The 21909-nt window shown below is 35.9% G+C and overlaps 1 protein-coding gene across 1 annotated transcript in view; it reads left to right on the forward strand.

Annotated features, from left to right (window-relative positions):
* ITGA1 (integrin subunit alpha 1) overlaps window positions 1–21909 on the forward strand; it is a 138043-nt gene that overhangs the window by 48791 nt on the left and 67343 nt on the right. The window contains exon 2 of the mRNA XM_032415228.1: window positions 15690–15810. Within this exon, the coding sequence (XP_032271119.1) occupies window positions 15690–15810 (121 nt within the window). The remainder of the gene's footprint in view (window positions 1–15689; window positions 15811–21909) is intronic.

Here is a 21909-nt window from a genome sequence, read left to right on the forward strand (position 1 = left end):
AAACCCCATATCCATGAAGCAATCACTCCCATTTCTCCCTCCTCTGAGGCCCTGAAAACCACAAATCTGGTTGATTCATGTTGTAGTGTGTATCAGTACTTCATTCCTTTTTATAGCTGAATAATATTCTATTAAATGGATATATCACATTTTGCTTATCCATTCATCAGTTGATAGACATTTGGGTTGTTTCCACTTTTTGGCTGTATGAATAATACTGCTATGAACAATCGTGTACAAGTTTTTATGTGAACCTATCTTTGGTGTATTAAACTTGGAGGTGGAATTGTTGGGTCACATGGTAACTCAATGTTTAATTTTTCAAGGAATCACCAAACTATCTTCCACAGGAGCTACATGATGTTATATTTCCATCAGCAATATATGAGGGTTCTAATACTACAAATAATTACTAGTAATTACTTTTGCCCATTTTTTAATTGGGTTGTTTGCCTCTTTGTTGTTGAGTTGCTTCGTAGTTTTAAAGGAAATGGACCCCAAAAGGGCTTCAGTTGTGCCGAAAATGTTCCTTTTCCAGATTTGGGTGGCAGTTACATGAGTGTGTTACTTTGTGCCCTTATGTACATTTGTAAAAAATGAGGATATGTGCCCTTTTCTGAAGGTATTTGTTTCCTAGGGCTGCTGTAACAAATTACCACAAGCACAGTGGCTTAAAGAAACAGAAATCTGGGCTAGTATCAAAAAGACAAGAGATAATAAATGCTGGTGAGAGATGGAGAAAAGGGAACCCTTGTGCACTATTGGTGGGAATGTAAATTGGTATAGTCAGTATGGAAAACAGTATGGAGGTTCCTTAAGAAATTAAAAACAGAACTACCATATGATCCAGTAATTCTACATCTGGGACTATAGCCTGAGAAAATGAAAACACTATGTCAGAGATATCTGCACCTCCATGCTCATAGCAGCATTATCTATAATAGCCAAGACATGGAAACAAATTAAGTGTCCATTGACAGAGGAATGGATAAAGATGTGATACACACACACACACACACACACACACACACACAGGAATATTATTTAGCTATTAAAAAAGAAGAAAATTCTGCCATTTTTGACAACATGTATGAACCCTGAAGGCATTCGGAAATAAGTGAAATAAGTGAAATAAGTCAGACTGAGGAAGACAAATGCTGTAGGCACTCACTTACATATGGAGTATTAAAAAAAAAAACTAAACAAAACCTAACTCATAGAAAAAGAGATCAGATTTGTGGTTACTAGAGGTAGGGAGTAGGGAGAGAGAGGATTGGATGAATATGGTCAAAAAGTACAAACTTCCACTTATAAGATGAATAAGTACTGGGGATGTAATGTACAACATGATGTCTACAGCTAACACTTCTGTATGGTATATATGAAAGTTGTTAAGAGAGTAAATCAAAAACTAATGATGTATTTTATGGTGACTAACATAACATAATAAAATAAAATTTAAAAAAAAAGAGAGTAAATCAAATCCTATGAGTTCTCATCACAACAAAAACATTTTTGTCTCTTTCTGTGTGTGTGTATGTATATATACATATATATATATAATGAATGTTAACTAAACTTGTACTCATTTCATGACATATATAAGTCAAATCATTATGCTATGCAGCTTAAACTTACATAGTGCTGTATGTCAGTCATATGTCAATAAAACTGGAAAGGAAAAAAAAACAAAAACCAAGAAATTTATTCTCTCACAGGTCTGGAGGCTGGCAGTCCAAAATCAAGCTATGTTCCCTCTGAAGGATTTAGGGAAGAATCTTTCCTTGTCTTCTCTAGTTTCTGGTAGTTCCTAGAATTTCTTGGCATTTCATGGCTTGCAAACACATTTCTTTAGTCTCTACCTGTCTTCACATGTCTTCTCCTCTGTGTTTTTAGTTCTAATCCCAAATCTCCCTCTCCCTTTTTATGAGACTAGCAATGAGTGAATTTTGGGCCCACTCTAAATGCAAGATGATCTCATCCCAAGACCCTTAACTTAATTACATCTGCAAAGATCCTCCTTCCAAATAAGGTCACATTCACAGACACCAGAGGTTGGGACTTTGGACATATTTTTGAGGGGACACAATTTATCACCCTATACTGAATATATGTTATGCTTTAATATTTTTTTTTAAAAAAGTCTTTAAGAAAAGAAATGGTAAATTTTTTTTTTTAATGTGGTAATCAGAGTTTTTGTGACAAAAGATCTATAGGTTAGGGAGAGAAAGAAAATTGTGTAAACTTGCCACCCTATAAAGGAGAAATTCTTAATCAGTTTTTGAAAAATGTCTTCAATAATTATGATTGTGAAAAGAACTTTTCAAATAAGGCTTTCAAAGGCCATTTATGTGGGGTTTCTTTTTCTTTTTTTGAGAGGAAACTAATGAGAACAGTACCATATTCACATACATAGAAAATACCTTTTAAGATACTAAAGGATTTGGCGGTTTTTTGGTATTGCCAAAAGCAGGACTCCATTAAAATGTCCAGAAAGCATATTTGTGTGTGTGTGTTCACACTGTTACACATGATACACTCTTGTTTTTTGTTGTTGTTGTTGTTTGTTTTTGTTTTTGTCAGTTATGAATAATTAAATCATTGTTATTGTTAAGACTTAGGCCTTTGACCACTGTGATCCTCAACTTTGGTATGGTTTGCATTTGGCTGAGGATTCGGGTCATAAAGGCATACTATCCTAACACTTAAGCCACAGCACCTTTGTATTTTAGTGTGACATGTAGCTTATGACCAATTTTGTTGGGGTCTCATTTCATGCATCAGTTAAATAAATATGTAAATGAAGTAATCCTTTCTTCTTAAGAATGACATTTGACCTAATATATTGAAAGTTATTTGAGTTCCCAAATATAAAAAAAGCTAATAAGTGTTAGTAGTTCTGTGAAAAGTTGTTTTAGTATGAGAACATACAAAGTTAAGAATTTGGACAATAGCCTTATTCAGAAAACTAAAAGCTTCTTAGAAGCCAATTTTCTGGACCCTAATGCAATTCTGCAATGTTTCTTTTTTTTCTTTTTTTCTCAGTGCAATCTCTTAAGAAATAGATGACAAAGCTTTGATTCATCACCTTCTCAAATTGTCCCCATTATATGTCTTCAAAGATAAATTTTGGAAGCTCTTATGTGCCCAATTGTTTTGAGTAAGTCCTAAGTATTCACCAGAGAGTATATCTTTAAAAAAACAAAAACAAATTTTTTTTCTGTGCTTTCTTTGACAGGCATTAAAAAAAAATAACAGTCATTTTTAAGTTGAGTGGAATTCATCCAGAAAATCATCACTTGCTGGTAAAAAGTTAAAAATTAAGGAAATCCAATTTTTGAAATTTTTCAAAAAGTTCTTTTTATACTTTTAAAGTAATAGAAGGCCAAGTATTTTATAAAGTGTCCACACAAATTATATTACTGATCTTTCATCATAGTACGGAATAGTAGTTGCACTCAAGACATGAAGGAAAAATATACTTCAAAAAAAAAAAGAAAAGTATGCTTCAGGGTTTAGCTGGGAAATAACTGACATACAACAGAATCACTCACCCTCGTTTTTCACTGTAGTTTTTCGCTGTAGGCGCCAGGCAGGGTGTCAGTCTGTGGAGGGGCAAGCTGGTGCCTCATTCAGCTCTGCCCTCCTAATAAGATCAGCCTGCCACAAAGCAGCAATTATTCTGTAGTGACATCACCACCATCCTGCCCTTTTGCCTGTATTTAAATGAATTATTCTTATGTTGCATAATGGAAGATTTCAACTTTAAATCTGACCGGGCAATGAAAGTCAGTGTGAGTTCTGTGTCATGTTTTCATCTGGCTTTATTTTTAACTCATGGTGATGCCTCGAGTACAGACCTAAAGTACTGAAAGCATTTTCTAATGTAAATGTAGAGTCTTCCCAGGGAAATTTTGCATATTTAATCACCTGCCTAGTCAACTAAAAAGGTGTCACACTTTTTCATAGTACATAAAGGACTACCCAAATTAAGTCCCAAGATATCTATTTCCTATTCTCTTTTAGATAGCACAGACCTGGGGTGCCTGGGTGGCTCAGTCAGTTAAGCGTCCGACTCTTGATTTTGGTTCAGGTCATGATCTCAGGGTCATGAGATCGAGCCCTGCATTGGGCTCTGCATTCAGCACAGAGTCTGCTTGTCCCTCTCCCTCTGCTCCTCCATCTGCCACCCTCACATAAATAAATAAATAAAATCTTAGATAGCACAGACCTTTTCAATGACTAAATAGGAAAGAAAGAAAAAACAAAACTAGGATTAAGATTTATAAAATTGGCATCCAAATTACAGGAGTTACATTACAGCAATCACTTATGGCCCCTGGGATTTTTTTTTCTTTTTTAACCTCATATGGTTAATTATTTGATTATGCCTTATGTCTCACAAATAACTAAAGCTCTTTGAGGGCATGGCTAATGTTTATTTTGCCTTTTAATCACTCATAGCTCTTCCACACTACCTTGCACATGATAGGTGTTTATTAGTGTGTGCTGAATGAATATAACACATGCAGAATGTTGTTACATACAGACATTTATTTACATACTTGTAATCTATATACAGAGCAGGCCAGTCTCTTTTTCTCTCTTACTCTGTCTTTTTAAAGTTTTTAATGGCCTTTGGGGGAAGTAAGAAGGAAGCACTGAGTCAGGTCATGGTAGCCATCTGTTTTTCTTAGCTACCCTGCCTCGTTCTTCTTTCCCATCCTTCCCCCAGCCACAGTGGAGCAATGAAACTGAAGGGGGACCACTAACTGGACTAGACAATATCTCACTTCCCTTCTGTATCTTAGAATTCTCTCTTTCCCTCATCTGGCTTTTACTCTCACACCATTAAATACCTTCTTGGCAAGAATGAAGCCTGTGTCTATTCCTGAGTGTCCTGTTCCATGATCTTCACCACCAGACAAGAGTCTACAAAAGTTGCCAACCTGATATAAGAGAGTTGAATACTTGGATTGGCTGCCTTAGAGTTAATCAACTGTGGCCAGGAGGGTGAGATACCAGATGGTTCATTTTAAATCTGATGCTCATTCTTGAGCCAGTCAGCTATAGTCTGGATCCCCCAGTGTCACTTAAAAACATGGCAGCACCCTCTGAAACCCTTGGTTGGAATAAGGTGGTTGCCATAAGACGGTAGTTGCTGACTTCTGGTGAAATGGAACGGCCAACTTAAGTAATAGGTAAGGTGTCTCATATCTACCAACTATAATATTTTATGATTTATCACTATAGAAGTCATATATTAGGAAGTCATAATTAATTCTTTGCAGTTTCCCCTAAACTCAACAATTTGATCAAGGATCAAACAGATTTTTCTTGCAGGATATAAAACATATAACCACTTGGGGCACCTGGGTGGCTCAGTTGGTTAAGCGACTGCCTTCGGCTCAGGTCATGATCCGGGAGTCCCTGGATCGAGTCCCACATCAGGCTCCCTGCTCGGTGGGGAGTCTGCTTCTCCCTCTGACCCTCCCCCCTCTCATGTGCTCTCTCTCATTCTCTCTCTCTCAAATAAATAAATAAAATCTTTAAAAAAAAAAAAAAAAAAAAAAAAAACATATAACCACTTAATACCTACACTATGTTAGAATAGAGAATGAACACTATCACTAGAAACCTGAAAGCATATTTAAATACTGACAACAAATATTCTAGGTATTGAGAAGACCCTTTTTATCCTAACAGAAATATCTAAATCCATATATATTTTTTCATCCCTGATTCCCCCCGATCCCATTGCTCAAAGAGTTTAATTTTGTTCGGTTGTTTTTAGTTGTTTTTCTCAAACTTTTTGTTTTGGTAAGCCATCAAAAACTTTAAAATTGGAGTGTTAACCTTGGTGTAGTATCACTAGATGGAAAAGATGTCCTTTCAAAATCTTTGAAAAGATAGTAAAATGGCCTTTCATGAAGATAAGCTACTATATAGAACCCTCAGGATCCTGACTATTCCCTCATAAAAAAAAGTATATCCAGTCTAATGCCACTTAATTATCTTTACATTTTTATAAGATACAAATTTTCTTTAACTCTAAGGTCTTAAAAATTCTCATGTAACATTCTGTAATATATCATGGGCTCCCTTCTGGGAGGAAATGTGGTACTAGATTCCATTGATGTCAATGGAATGTAGTCTTTGTGGTTGCTATTGATTTGGTTGTGCTAATTTCTGCCTCTTTAAAGATCCAAATAATAATTTAAGATTAGAGAGTTGCAAGAATACATGGAATGATTAGAAACAATGAAGTCAGCAAGCTTTCTAAAGTTGCAATACTTAAGGAAAATTGTCAAATACGCATGCTCATTCATCTGCCATAATCCTGCTCTATCCTGTTTAACCTTGCTGGTAAGTGTACAACTCCTTGGCATTTTTCCTTCCATCTTTATATGTTTATATTCTCAGAAGTAATGTTCAGTACACCTCTGGCATGCTGGACAGTTCTAAATTGAGTGATGACCTGTTTCTTTTACATCTTCTCTGAGTGCCTAGTGTTTGTGAAATAAAGATGGCCAGTGGAAAATCAGTAAGTGTTACTTGACTTACTTCCATATTTTTTAAACTTCTCCCAGAGTAAGGAATTATGAGTTCCTGGAGCATCACATTTGTCTCTTTCTTAATATAACTCTCAGTTCCATGATTTGGATCGTCTTCAGTTCTCTGAAGAGGCAGACACAGCCATATAAATAGCACAGTCCAAGAAACTAGACTGTGGACAAGGACTGGAAAAGAAATAGTGAAAATTCTAGCAGTCAGTTCCTTTTCAGACCAGTGTATTTGTTAAGCAAATTGGAAACTTTGGCTAATCATAGTATTAATCTCATTCCTAAAATCTTGATTTTTTTGGCCCCCAGCAATATCCACCAGAGTGTGAGTATAAGATGCAGCTGCCATAGCAAACCATCCTTGGTCAGATCTCCACATGCCCTTGTTCACCTTGCCTGCCTCTGAAATATCGTATCTCCCCCTTATCCTAATCATGCCTCCTTATATCTTCTTCTACGGACCCCCCACCCCTTACTCTCAATGTCATTGATAGTGAAAGGATTGTAGAAAATAAGAAATGGGTAAAGATAATTAAGATGATACATTCAAATTATTTTATTTTGTGTCTCCTTGCAGCTCCTAGAAACAAGAATAGCATTGTGTTTGTTCTAATTCTGTGTTGAGATACAAAATTTTAAAAATTAATAAAATTAAAAAGAATTAGAGAAGATATATCATGTCAACATATCTTTAAACATAATAATAATTATACAAAAAATATTTAGAAGTTCTTTTTTCTCATGAAATTCTTTAGACTAATAAGAAAATTAAAGGCTTAGAGGAGAGGGGGGTGGGGGGATGGGTTACCCCGAAAAAAAAAAACCAAAAAGTCATTGTAATTATAAAGCAGGCTTCATTTCATATTCCAGTAAATAGAGAAACCAATAACCTCTTTTAAATATATGAAAGAAATATTTCTGAAAATAACACAAAGTATTATTTTTTCAGAGGAGAATCTTATATGGTTGATTTGGTATAATGGCATTAAACTTTTCTCAAAATGAAAAAAAAAAAGAAAGAAAATTAAAGGAATAACAATAAACATAAATGTGCCCAGTGCCCAGATTTGCAAAATCTAAACATTGTCCCATAATTATTTATTTTTCATGAGAAATAAAACACTATTAGGATTTTTTAGAAAGCCCAATAATGAGCAAATCTCTTCGACATTGAAGCTAAAACTGATTGGGAAATGACCAAGAATCAGAATGGAGCATGGCTGATGAATGAAATTTCCACTATTAACCCTTAGACAAAGCTGACTTACCCTCCACCCCCAACTCAGAGTCTGATACAGGGGAAATAGAACAAAGCATTATTTTGTTTTTGTTTTTGTTTTTTCTGTAGGCAGGCTCACTTCTAAGAGAAAACAAGTAAGAAAAGACTGAGCTACCCGTACAGCTTCTCTTTCCAAACTCACCAATCATTTAAGTGTGAAAGGAGACAGGCATAGATACAGACAAGGAGGGTTACAGCTCACAGAGCTCCCTTCCATGAAGAAAGGGAAGTAAGCATTTTCCTCTAAAAATATATAAAGTTAAAACCACATTTTTATTTCCTTTTGGATCCTATTCTCTTCCTTCTCTTGCCCCCAGTCCACAGATAACCTCTACTCGAATTTCAAGATCCTTGTATATAACAAGTACTTGGTCACCAGGATTGTGATTCTAAGTACCAGTATGCTTCCATTTAAGGAAAATATTGGCTGCCAGTTCTTGGGGATTTTGATTATAACATCTGTATTTACTTCAATTACCAGATACTCTAGGAGACGAATGGAAAGAATGTAAAAGATGATGCTGCTAGATAGGAAGAGAGTTTGAATCCAAGGATATTACTGCTCAACTAATGTTCTATGCTGAAAGATCATCATAGTCTTAGCAACAACAATTATAGCTAAGAAAACAAAATTGGAGCTATCTCAAAACAGAAAAGAAAGCATCATTAAGTTATCTATTTCCTCTGAAAAGAAAACAAGCATTCTACTGACCCTTGCCTTCTGAAATATTTCAACATTCCAGGCTACTGAGATTTTTCTTCATCTTTTATAAACAAACCCATGTCCTTTAAAATACTTTCTGATTTATTTTTCTTTTTTTTTCAGACGAACCACAAGTTATATGCATTTGACTTCCATTATTTTCTCTTGATAAACTGAACAAGTTTTAAATCAAACAGAGGTACCAAAAGACTATTGAATGAAGAGAAGGTTTGGTAATGAATGATAAAATGAAAACTAGCTATAATAATTAGCTAGGAAGGGAGGGAAATATTATAAAGAACCATTTTGGTCTAAGTGCTAGTATATTATTAGGGACATCTAGAAAAATTAGCCATTACATGGTATATGAGAATCAATAAGGCATCTCTTAATCTATGCAATTTGAAATTGCCAATTAAAACTACTGGGTAACTCTAGGATGAGCAATTGTTTTCTTATAGACTTTGTTTTTGATTTGGGATATACTGGGGATTGCACAGTATTTTATTTTGTTACTTAGCTTCATAAAGCTCTTAATTTATTAATGTTAATGATTGACCACTTTTGTGTTAAACCAGAAAGTATTTAGATAACCTTATTTCATCAAAAGAGGAATGTCATAAATCTGTATACTTTGCCTCCTGCTTCTGAGCATTATGGAAAATAAAAAAATATGAAAGGTTAAGGCAAGTTAAAGCTAATACCCCTTTGTGGTCATGGCAAAATAAAATATAGGTAGATCATTTTATATGTTGATTGTGTTCCTAAAACCTTGCATAAAAATCAAGACATTTAAAAAAGTCCAGGCATACTCAATCCTTGAAAAAATATTATAGTTGATTCAAAATGCCAGTAATTACTTTCCAGTCTAAATAATCACAACTTAATTTAACTGATTTTTTCACATGTTGGAATTTTTCCATTCATTTCTATTTTGTGTTACACATAAGTGTGTTTTCACTTAAACAATTTTAGTTCCTAACTACAAATTGTACAATTAAGAGAGAATGGCTTTTGGCTCTTTTTTTTTTTAAGATTTATGTATTTATTTTAGGTGGAGGAGGAGCAGAGGGAGAGGGAGAAAAAGTTTTAAGCAGACTCCACATGAAACCCCATGTGGGGCTGCATCTTAAGACCCTGAGATCATGATCTGAGCCAAAACCAAGAGTCAGATGCTTAACTGACTGCACCACCCAGGTGCCCCACTTTTGGCTCTTTTTATACCATTTGTACATTAGATAACTGGATAATCTTTTGCATGTTTTTGAGATGCTTTTGTTTCAATCTCAGAGTCACATCTTACCCAGGTACCATATGCATTGTGCCCGTAAATGCCTGAGAAGAAAAATCTGATTAAAAAATTCTGCCTTTATTTACAGATTTTTTCAATGAATTATGTTACTTTACATATAATTTCTTCTCCATGATATATATGAGCCAGTAACACATTGCCAATCCTGTTATTTTTGCTAATGTGCACAAGAGGTGGTTTCATGGATCAGGAAAGCAAAGAGGGAGTATACACAGTGATATGAATTATTTTAAATTTCCTAATTTCTATTGGAGTTATTAAACACACAAACAAAAAAGAAGTAGAATTCACTCTCCCCAGTGAAGCAATAGAAGTATCTGAAGTAGTAAACATGTGTCACACACTCCGACATGTGTATGGACTTCAAAAGCCAGTACCCAAGCCATCCAGAAAAATTGTCCTATTGAATCTGTAGGAGAATCAATAATACAACCTGTTAGTGCCTGGAACCATTTATTTTACAGTTCATACTACCTCTTTGCTTTCCTGGGCCTCAAAAGTACCTGTTATATGCATGCTAAGAAAAATAAACTTACTGACAATGTCTTACTGTCTCACTGAGAAGATATTATATGTAAATTAATAAAATCTACTGAAAATTTTTCATTAACAAAAGTACAAATTTCATTCATACTTTTACACATCCAAAGACTTTGTATCTCACATTTCAGTGTAAATTCTTGAATAGGATGCAACCCTGCTCTGTTCTAAAGTGTAATACGCCTTTCCCCATGCAGTGCTCCATGCTGTGTAGTCACAGAAATTAATGAGTTCAGCTCCCAGGATGCCAGGGCAGCTGGAGAACAGAGTTCTGTGCTCACATTGCTTGCACAAACACGCAAGTCATGTTTCCCACAATGGGGTCCAGGGACTCCTGAGGTTCTGCAGCTTTTTTATCCTGTAAAAAACAGAGCCAGAAGATGATGGTGATAGGGTGGAGGTGTTGGGAAACTGAGACTGTTTAAGAATTTCAAGAGAAGGGACAGTCTGAGAAGAGCTGGCAGAGTAGGCAATTATTTGTGGTGGAAGGATATGGGAAAAGAGCAGATGTCTGTAGATACTACAAAGGAAAATAAACACTGTGAAAGAACAAACTTATGTAGAAAAATTTAAAAGGGGGATTTTTAACAAAGGATGTTTGGGAAACACTCCATTGGAGTTTAATATTCTGGGCAGCATTTACAAAAGGGTACAAGTTCTTACAGCCAGAATGACCTTTATATGAGAAGTGTTCATTTCTGTGTTTATTCCATCCTGTTTCATTTAACAAACTTGTATTAAACACCTACTATGTGCCAAGAATTAGGCCTCCTTGCCTCCTTTCCACCAGCCAGATACAGATACACACATAAACACACACTCACTTTGAAGTTCAAATACCATATGTATTAATTGGAGGCCCACAGGACGTTAACACTAAAGTCAAAACAATTCACCCACTACAGCAAGCTGAAGTTAAAAAGCAACCTCCCAGGATGAAACTTGGAAAATGCTTGAACATCGAGGTGTTTATTTGGATTGGCTTTTCTGGACTTGCTGATAGAGGTAGATATCATGCTGACATATTACATCATTTCTGATGAAAGAACTCTGAATGGTGGGATTGATTGAGCCAGACTTTCTTCTTACATAATTGTATAGGGAAGTTTCAATTGCTTGGAGACAGTGAGTTGGGTACGGTATTTTTTCCAGAAAATATGTATTCCTGTATTTGAAACTATGATACCATTTCCAAATACTTGTGTTGATTCTACATCAAGGCTCAAGGCTCTAATGTTTTTTTATTCTATTTTTATTTTCTGTTGTCTTCACCACGGATTTCTTTGTCTCATCCTTCTCAAGATTGCAATGCTGTAAAAATAATCACTTCAGATATCAGATCAACTAGAATTATGTAGTACTATATTTTTGGATAGATCCAGTTACACTATCAAACTTTGTCTTGTTTAAAAAGATTTTTCTTTATTTATTTTAGAGAGAGAGAAAGAGAGAGCACACACAAGCAGGGGGAGGGGCAGAGGGAGAGGAAGAGGGAGAGAAGCAGGCTCCCCACTGAGCACAGCGGGGTTCAATCCCACGATCCAGAGATCATGACCTGAGCCGAAACCAAGAGTTGGATGCTCAACCGAGCCACCCAGGTATCTCTCAAATTTTATCTTTTAAGGTAATCATGTACACCAAAATTAAGATCCAACTCACTTAGCCATCAAGAGTAATTGAACTAATTAAAATTTCAGATTTATAGCACTGATATTATAAAGATGTTTCATTATACATTGCAAGTGAGGAAAAGGGCTTTCAATACCAACAATCTCATCTTCCTCTCAGTTTTTAGCCCTTAAATATATAACACATATAATCATATTTGAAAGAGAGCAAGCCTTTCCATTTCTTTTCTACCTGAACATGAATGTTTTGGCTGAAATATCTCATGATGCTTTATCTAGAGCTCTGCAGGCATGACTTCTCTCCTTACTCCAGTCATCCCCCTCATCCCCATTTTCTTAGCCATGGCCACTGTAGAAGGCCTCTTTCCCAATTTTGCTTCTCAGAAGATGTAATTACATGGACTAATAGTAACGTTGCCTTCTACTAGCCCTTTTCAGTTTTAGCGATAAGATGTAGAAATCAAATTAATGTGAATTTTAGGAATCCTGGGGAAATGTGGGCAAATTTCTCTGCTATCCTGAGCCTCCTTCTCTTCATTTGCATAGCAGTGATAATAACACTAACTGTAAGGTTGTGGGAAAATTATATGAGAAGGAGCATGTGAAGAATAACACATAGTAATTATGTTGTTATTATTAAGGGAAAAAAATTCCTCTTTTGCTGGTACATGTGAAATCAGAACTTAATTTTGACATCTGACTATTGTCTATGTCTTATTTCCCATCATTTTCACCCTATATGGCTCCTTAAGCCCCCTCAGCTTTGTTTTTGTTTTTTGACTTTGACGAAGAATAAGTATGATTTTTACTTTACCTCTGGTACATAAAGTTCCAAGACAACTTAGTATAACAAAATGAGCATCAAACTCAAAAATACAAGAAGCTGCTTTCACTGTTTGTGCACTTCTTTAAATCAAAAGAACAAGATGTAAACTATTTTTTTTTGTCATCTCCTGTGCTTCAGTCTCTTTGGTGCCTTAGCAAACATGAAAGAGACTGATTTACAATCACTTTGGGCAAATTGCCTGTAGAATTCTGAAGACAGGAAATGAAAAAAAAAAAAGTGCAGCACACCCCCCTCCCCCCGGACATGCCACACAACATGTGGAATAAACAGGCCTAAAAAGGAAACCAAAAGCTCTTGGTCTTATATTGAGGAGTATCGTGAATGGCCTTTGGGAGAACATATATTAAAGACAATAAAGTGCTGGAAAAATATTTCAAGAGCAGGTGAACTTGAATCTGACTAATGATAATCCTTTCCCCGTTTGGTCTAAAAGATGGTGAGTACTTTTAATTTAGGTAAATTATGTTACCTGCATCAACATTATGAAAGAGGGTTACCATATTACAGGCTTACACCTCTCAAAGCTTAACAGGAATTGAACTTCCTGGGGATCTTGTTGGGATGGAGATACTGGTTCAGGAAATCCGAGTGGAACCTGAGATTCTGGATCCCTCACAAGCTCCGGGTGATGCAGATGCGGCTGGTCTGCAGGCCAGTTGTTTTTCCATCATCTTCTTCAACAAAATCATTGGTGGTGGTGTTCTGGTCCTTATCTATAGAATGGTCATTTTCAACTTGGGCAATTTTGGTCCCCGGAGAATTTGTCAGTGTCTGGAGAAATTTTTGATCTCCATAACTCAGGGAGTACTACTGGCATCATGTGGACAGGGACCACAGATGCTGCTACAACATACAGTATAGAATTTCATAACAAATCATTTTCTGACTCAAAATGTCAATAACACTAAAGTTGAGAAATCCTGTTGTAGACGTACTACTTTGTGTCTCTCTCATATCAAAGATAATCTGTTGCAAGTTTTCAAAAAAATAAACCTGTGAGAGAAGGGTAGGAGCATGTACTATTTAGTTTGGAGTAGAGCAAACCGTGTTTAAAACTGTCTTCAAATATGTGAAAGGCAATTATGCAGAAGATGGTAACCAGCTGTTCTCCATCACACTTGAAGTAGGAGCAGGAAATGTACATAAATGGACCTATGCTAGCCTTCCATTCTTTTTCTGCATCTTCCACGCGAGCCAGGCAAATCTCTCTATGATTTTGCAACCATATTTGTCCCCTTCTATGTCTTATTACTTGTAGAGAACCTCCCAAATCCTTGGGGCATATTTTCTTCTCACTGCCAAGTTGAATCTCTCCCTCCCTTTAAAAATCTAACTTGAAAATTTCCATCTCCATTAAGTCTTTCTTAGCTAAAATGAAATAGTTGTCAGTTCACCTCTAACTTCAACCGGTACACTTTCTCCTTCAATGTGTTTATTCTACAAATATGTTATTGCCCATCTGTGTACAAGGAGTTAGGCTAGATTTTGAGAAGGGATAAGAAAGATAAGGAAGAGAGTCCCTGCTTTTAAGAATTTTCCAAACTAGGGGGGGAGAAATCACACAGAGATAATTACAATGTAAATAAAATAGTATTTAATAATTATTTCTATGAGAGATATTCAAAAAATGAAAGAGGAGGATTTAGTAATTAAAAAGATCAAGGAAGACTTTATAAATAGGTATACATAAATATCTTTTTTTAAGAACAAAATTTTCTCTAAATTAGTACAATCCTGTGCAATAAAGAAACAATAATGTTAAAATTGAAGATTATGAATTAGAGCATAGAACGAATTCGAGTTTGGATTTAGGGTTTATAATGAGTAAGGAAAGAGAATTTTCCAAGATGTGTGTAGCTGTATCATGGTTTTAATAAAGAACAGTGAATTTAATTACCTCTGAATGTGCCTTATGATGCTTGTAATTTTATAAGGGAGTGCTCTTTGGGAAGAATTCTCAGTTGCATCTAGGAGAGGAATGTTTTGTAACTTCACAAGTATACTTTAAAAAGCAGTACCAAACATGGAATTTGGCACCATCAATTTGACAGAATTTGGCACCATCCAGAACCCTTTCAGGAGAGAGTCTCACTTGTAAAGGGTTTTCGTTACCTGAACTTTGAGGAAATTGAAGAGAATTTTACTCTCATTGAATATCTAGTGTGTGTCAAGCACTGAGTAAGCTCTTTAGATATGTCATGTGATTTAGATATATCATGGACAGCAACCTGTGAGGTTATCACCACCAACACTATACAGAGGTTCTAGTGTATTAGGATAAGCTTTCTGTCCACTGCTTGATTGAGAGGGAAGCAGAGCAAATCTCAGGCCTGCTTAGGAAGCCATTTCTGGGTGGAGGCAATCAGCTTGCGTTGCCTTCGGAAGCAGCAAGGAGAAAGCTTCCTCTCCTGAGGATTTAAAGGGTGATTCTTGCATCCTTCATAATGAAAACAGGAAAATGAAGGTGTTTACATTTCATTGGTGACCATGATTCACTGTAGGGCTCACTACTGGAAAGCTATCTGTAACCACATTAGGCATATACAAACATGAGTTTTTGCCAGCTCTCTCATATTCTGAAGTCATTAGCTCTGGGAATGGTACAGCTACTAAATTTCTATAGGATTTTGTTTGAATATTAGTACTTGTATTCTTTAGTTGTTATTTTCAGTCAGTAATACAATTAATGCTGTAGACCTTTCTTGCAGTTCTCATTTTTTGAGCATCATTGCTCTTTTTAACATGCCTTTCATAATTCAAAACATTATGGAATCTTAGTTAACTCTGTGTAACTGGACTTTGTTTTCTCTCTTAAAGTTGTTCTAGGCTTCTGCGTATCATTCAACGTTGATGTGAAAAATTCAATGACCTTCAGTGGCCCCGTGGAGGACATGTTTGGATATACTGTTCAACAATATGAAAATGAAGAAGGAAAATGGTAAGCCGGTCAATTTTGTTGTGTTGTTGTTTAGTTTTTTTTACAAGGTAATGGAAAATATTGTTTGGTTTCAGTTTGTTTTATGAATGATACTTCAACAGAATGAATCATGCATGATAGAAATTGCAGTCTAATCATTTGGTAATGGAAACTGACACAGTAAAAAAAAAGGAAAATTCCTTGGCAGTACTAAAGGAAGTGGTTAGTGATTTCTGTTGAAACCGTGTTGACCTCAAGGAAGGTCCTTGTGCAAAATAGTCATTGTTCTGTAATTGTTATTCTGGCAAGGGTTCTTTAATTGTTCTCATTCTAGAGAACAATTCAGCTGGAAGGATTGAGAGGTAGATGAGAAGCTATCTTGAAAGGGTTAATATCACTTCCATAAGATATTATTGAGCTTATATTTTTGGTGATGTACTAACCTACTGAGTTTGGTTTACTGTTTACAATGAACCTTACTGAATTTCTTTTATATGCTTTTAAGCCCATTAGTAATGATTCAGTTCACTTCAGGTATGATTTTTAAAGTATATTTAACCTGTTGAAAATTACACAAAATTAATATTAAAGCTCTTTTACTTTATATTTAACATAATTTTTAGTGCCTCTTGTTTTTTGGGGAAAAAAAAGAACAAGAATTTGTTAAACTTTGCTTCAGTTTAATAAGTTAAACTATTCTAGTAACAAAAAGAATAATCAAAAAGAGATCTATGCCTCTTAGGAAACAGTAATCTATCACTCTACTATATTTCACAAATGAAAAAATATGGATTTTTTGACATTTCACTTTATCTTTTAGACTTCATTTGATCATAAGCCCCCCAAAATGATCAATAGTAAGAATCTGAGTTCTCACATTTTCTGCATACAAATATTATATCCTAGGTACAAACTAGAATTTGTGGAGGTGTTTCACTCTCTACTCTCCTTACAAATATCTTAGATGAGACATCTAATAATAGAGTATGAGTTTTGTATTCTTTGTCCTTCCAACCTATACTCTCACTTACCACCACACCCCCACCCCATTTAAGGTTAGACAGGTAAAATCATCTCTCTAGACACCAGTTTTATTCTTTTAGGCATTATGCCTGCAATTCAGGGAGCTCTGCCTCTCAGAGAATAATGTGAGTGGGCCAAGTATAAGCTACAATAAACTGAAACTCAGTTGGGCACCTGGGTAGCTCAGTCAGTTAAGCATCCAACTATTGATTTCGTCTCAGGTCATGATCTCAGGGTTGTGGGATCAAGCCCCGTGTGGAGCCCTGAATCGGGCTCCGCAATGGGCCTGGAGGCTGCTAGGGATTCTCTCTCCCTCTGCTTCTCCCCACCTATCTCCCTATGCTCCTCCCCATATGTCCATCGACTGATGAATGGATAAAGAAGATGTCGGGGTGTGTATATGTACACACACACATAATGAAATATTACTCAGCCATCAAAAGAATGAAAAAGAATGAAATCTTGCCATTTGCAACAACGTGAATAGAGCTAGAGTATATTATGCTAAGCGAAATAAGTCAGAGAAAGGCAAATACCATATGATTTCACTTATATGTGGAATTTAAGAAACAAAACAGATGAACATAAGTGAAAAAAAAAAGAGATAGAGAGGGGCAAACCATAAGAGCCTCTTAACTATAGCAAACAAACTGAGAGTTGCTGGAAAGGAAGTGGACAGGGAATGGGCTAAATGAGTGATGGGCATTAAGGAGGGCACTTGTGATAAGCCCTGGTTGTTATATGTAAGTGATGAATCACTAAATTCTACTCCTGAAACTAATGTTATGCTATATGTTAACTAACTAAAATTTAAATAAAAACTTGAAATATTAAAAAAAAACAATTGTGCTAATCAGTATAATATACACTATAAATTCAATAGGATTTAAGAGAAGGAGGAATTGATTCTTGACTCTTGAGCTGAGTCTTGAAAGATGATTTAATTTTTAATAAGAAAAGAAGCAATGTCACTCCAGTCTGGGAAGCGACATAAGCAAGGGCATAGATGTGAGAAATGGGTGTGTTGGTAAGCAAAAGGGACTGACACAGGGATGATAGAGGAGAAAGGGTAGTGGCAGACTTTAGAAGCCAGACAAAGGAACTTGGACCTAAGCAATGGGCACTGAGAACCATTGTAGGTGGTTTTTATGAACCTTAGTTTAGGAAATTATGTAAAGATTGGATTGGAGAAAAAAGTGCCTAAAAGCTGGAGAATCTATAGGTAAGCAAAAATAGCAATCTGGTGCTTAAGAGATGAGGTCCAAGGCTAGATTAGGGAGAACTGGAATGAAAGAAAAGTGTATCCAAGATAAATTTAGATGAATCATTGGTCGAAGTTTGGAAATGTCAAATGGAGATGTAGGAGGAGTCAAACATATTCCAGAATTTCTACACTGGATCATTGGAAATAGGTAGCCATTTAGAGACAAATATACAGGAAAGAAAAATAAGTTTTATCAGGAAGTTGGTAAGTATGGTTTTAAACAGCTTGAGTATGTCTGGATAGTTGGAAACCTGAAATGGAATACAGATAAGAGGGAGAAGTTAATATATTAGAGGAAATATTTAGAGAACAAAGACTGGTTTTGGTTCCCACTTGCAATCCTGTGCATTGCCCAGCATTTAGCACCAGACCTTAAACATAATATACATTCAATGATTATTTGTTGGCTGAAAAAATGAATTTAGTTTCACTCCCTGTTATCATTAATGAAAAAACAAGCACACACACACAAGTAATGTTAAAAGTGGCTTTCCTGTGACTATTATCAAAAACACAAAAGATAAGTGTTGGCAAGGATGTGGAAAAAAGGAAACGTTTGTGCACTGTTGGTGGGAATGAAAATTGGTGCAATCACTATGGAAAATAGTATAGAGGTTCCTCAAAAAATTAAAACTAGAACCACCATATGATCTAGCATCCCACATCTGGGTAAATATTCAAAATAATTGGAATCAGGATCTTGAAGAGGTATCTGCATTCCCATGTTCATTGCAACATTATTCGCAACAACCAAGATTTGAAAGCAATCTAATGTCCATTGATGGATGAATAGATTTTAAAAATGTGTCATATACATACAATTGAATATTATTCAGCCTGAAAAAAAGAAGGAAATCTTGCCTTTTGAGACATGGAGGAACCTGGAGTACATTTTGCTAAGTGAGATAAGCCAGACACAGGACAAATACTACATGATCTCACTTATATAAGGAGTCTAAAAGAGTCAAAGTCATAGAAGCAGCATGTAGAATGGTGGCTACCAGGAGCTGGGAGGAGGGAAAACAAGGAAGTATTAGTCAAAGGACACAAAGTTGTAGTTATGCAAGATGAATGAGTACTACAGATCTACTGTACAGCATATTGCCTATAGTTAACAATACTGTATTGTATACTTAAAAATGTATTAAGAGGGGCGCCTGGGTGGCTCAGTCTGTTAAGCGGCTGCCTTCGGCTCAGGTCACGATCCCAGGGTCCTGGGATCGAGCCCCACGTCGGGCTCCTTGCTCAGTGGAGAGCCTGCTTCTCCCTCTCCCTCTGCCTGCTGCTCCCCCTCCCTCTGCCTGCTGCTCCCCCTGCTTGTGCTATCTCTCCCTCTGTGTCAAATAGATAAAATCTAAAAAAAAAAAAAAAGTGTATTAAGAAGGTAGATCTTATTCAAGTAATTATGCCTATATAATAAAGCCCTAATAAAAACTCAGGACACTGAGGCTTGAGTGAGCTTCCTGTGCACTGATGGGCTGCAAGGGTGTTGTGTCCTGAGGACACAGAAACTTCACATTGGGGACCCTCCCAGACCTTGTACTATGGTCTCTTTTGGAGGACTCGTCTTAATTTGTATCCAATTATAATAAACTATAATCAGAAGTATTAAAAAAAAGAAGGTAGATCTTATGTTAAGTGTTCTTATCATGAAATAATAATAATAGTAACTAAAGAGCATTGGAGGAAACTTGTAGAAGCGATAGATATGTTTATGGCATAGACTGTGGTGATGGTTTTACAGGTGTATACTTGTCTCCAAACTCATCAAGTTGTATACATTAGCATGTACAACTTTTAATATGTCAATCATATTTCAATAAAGTATTTGTTTTTTTGTTTTTTGTAAGTGACTTCTGTCACTACTTAGCGCCAGAGCTGAAAATAGAACTCACGTCTCTCCACTCCCAGTCTGGTGCTTTTTTCTTTATTAGAACTATATTAAAGAGTAAATGCTGATAATAACTATCTTCACAGTTTCAGACTTTACATGTTAACATACATGTGAGAATTTGTGAGCATTTGAATGTATAAGGATGTCAGATATTTAATTCCATTTTGTCGTTCCATATTTACAATGGTTTTATATAAGAGGTGTGAAAAATCAGAATAACAAAAGCAGTGTGGCCAACTGAATTTAAAAGTGAGCAAACTACAAAAATCTAAATGTCCAAACCTTTAAGGATTGCATAATAGCAGCATACTGTTCTAAAGAGATCCAGGCACTGGTACCGTAAAATAAATTTTAGAAACATGTCTGGATATTCTGTGTTTATAAAATCAGATAGGATGCAGACTTACTTTAAGAAATGGCCTATGGAATAATTGACATACTTGGGAGAACGTGGATTTTGTTACTCAGTTTTTCTCCAGAGGTGGGTACCTTTATAAATCATATTTACTACTCAGGTTTTGGAAGCTCATCAACCTCAGATTTTTAAAAAATCGCCCTGACCCATATTGCATCTTGGCTGAAGTTTGCCTGAAGAAGTGGGGGTGGGAGGGATGGGGTGGCTGGGTGATAGACATTGGGGAGGGTATGTGCTATGGTGAGCACTTTGAATTGTGTAAGACTGTTGAATCATAGACCTGTACCTCTGAAACAAATAATACATTATATGTTAAAAAAAAAAAAAAAAAGAAGATAGCAGGAAGGGAAAAATGAAGGGGGGGGGGGAATCGGAGCGGGAGACAAACCGTGAGAGACTATGGACTCTGAGAAACAAACTGAGGGTTCTAGAGGGCACGTACTGAATGGAGCACTGGGTGTTATACGCAAACAATGAATCATGGAACACTACATCAAAAACTAATGATGTAATGTATGGTGATTAACATAACATAATAAAATAAAATAAAAAGAAGTAGTACTTGTTGGTCCATTACAAGTGCAGTCTGTGCATTTGAAAAGCATTACTTTAATTCTTTGGAAAGAATTAAAAGTTAACAAAAAAGGGCAGCCTTATGCCCCCTTTACCTTTCAAAAGTTTACTGTGAAGTGTAATTTACTCTATATATTTGGCTCAGAAACCACATGTTTTCTCAGTAGCAGAACACATTATACCTCTGATTAAGATCAGCCATTGTTCATTATGGCTAGCATGAGTTGAAACATCCAAGTAATTGCAATGTGGTTCAGAAAAATTCACAAACACAATTAGTTTAATAATTTTGCTTTGAAGAGAAGAAACTAAAATGTGCTCAGCATTGCACAAACTTTCCAGATTTAGTGGTAATCACCAGTATGGCAAAGTTTCCACCAAATGGGGAAATATGAGGTATTGTCTCAGGGCTTTCCACTCTGTGGCTCCTTTGCTTCATTCCTTTTAATATGTGCATCAACCCTTTTAACTGCTGTTCAAGCAACCATTCTTGGGGTTCAGTGACTTCAGTGGGCCTGCCTCTCAAAGTAGGTTTCATGATGCAGATACCTCCCTAGTCAATCCTCCACCCAATATATATCAAAATACGTTGGCTTCCTGCCTTTTCCCTAGAGGACCCTGCTTTATGCCAAGTAAGGTTTACCAGTGAACTCATGTGATTGATGCTCTATTTCCAATGTATGTATGTTTTAAGTAAGGCCTATTCAAGCTTGGGGTAAAAAGATTTTTCAAAGGTTCTATCACATTTTCTCTTACAATTTTAATATAGTATTTATTTTCCATTGTTTATAATATCTTTTGAAGTTTAAATTTCCTCCTTGCTAAACTTGTCATTTCTTTGGCTCACCTCATTTCCACCCCTATACCTTTCATTACTGAAAGTACTGCAGCTAATGGGACTACTATGTAACTTCATTTTCCAAGATGACCAAACACTCGATTCATTAAAAA

This window comes from Phoca vitulina, unplaced genomic scaffold, assembly GCF_004348235.1.
Source record: "Phoca vitulina isolate PV1807 unplaced genomic scaffold, GSC_HSeal_1.0 scaffold17, whole genome shotgun sequence".
Taxonomy (NCBI): Eukaryota; Metazoa; Chordata; class Mammalia; order Carnivora; family Phocidae; genus Phoca; species Phoca vitulina.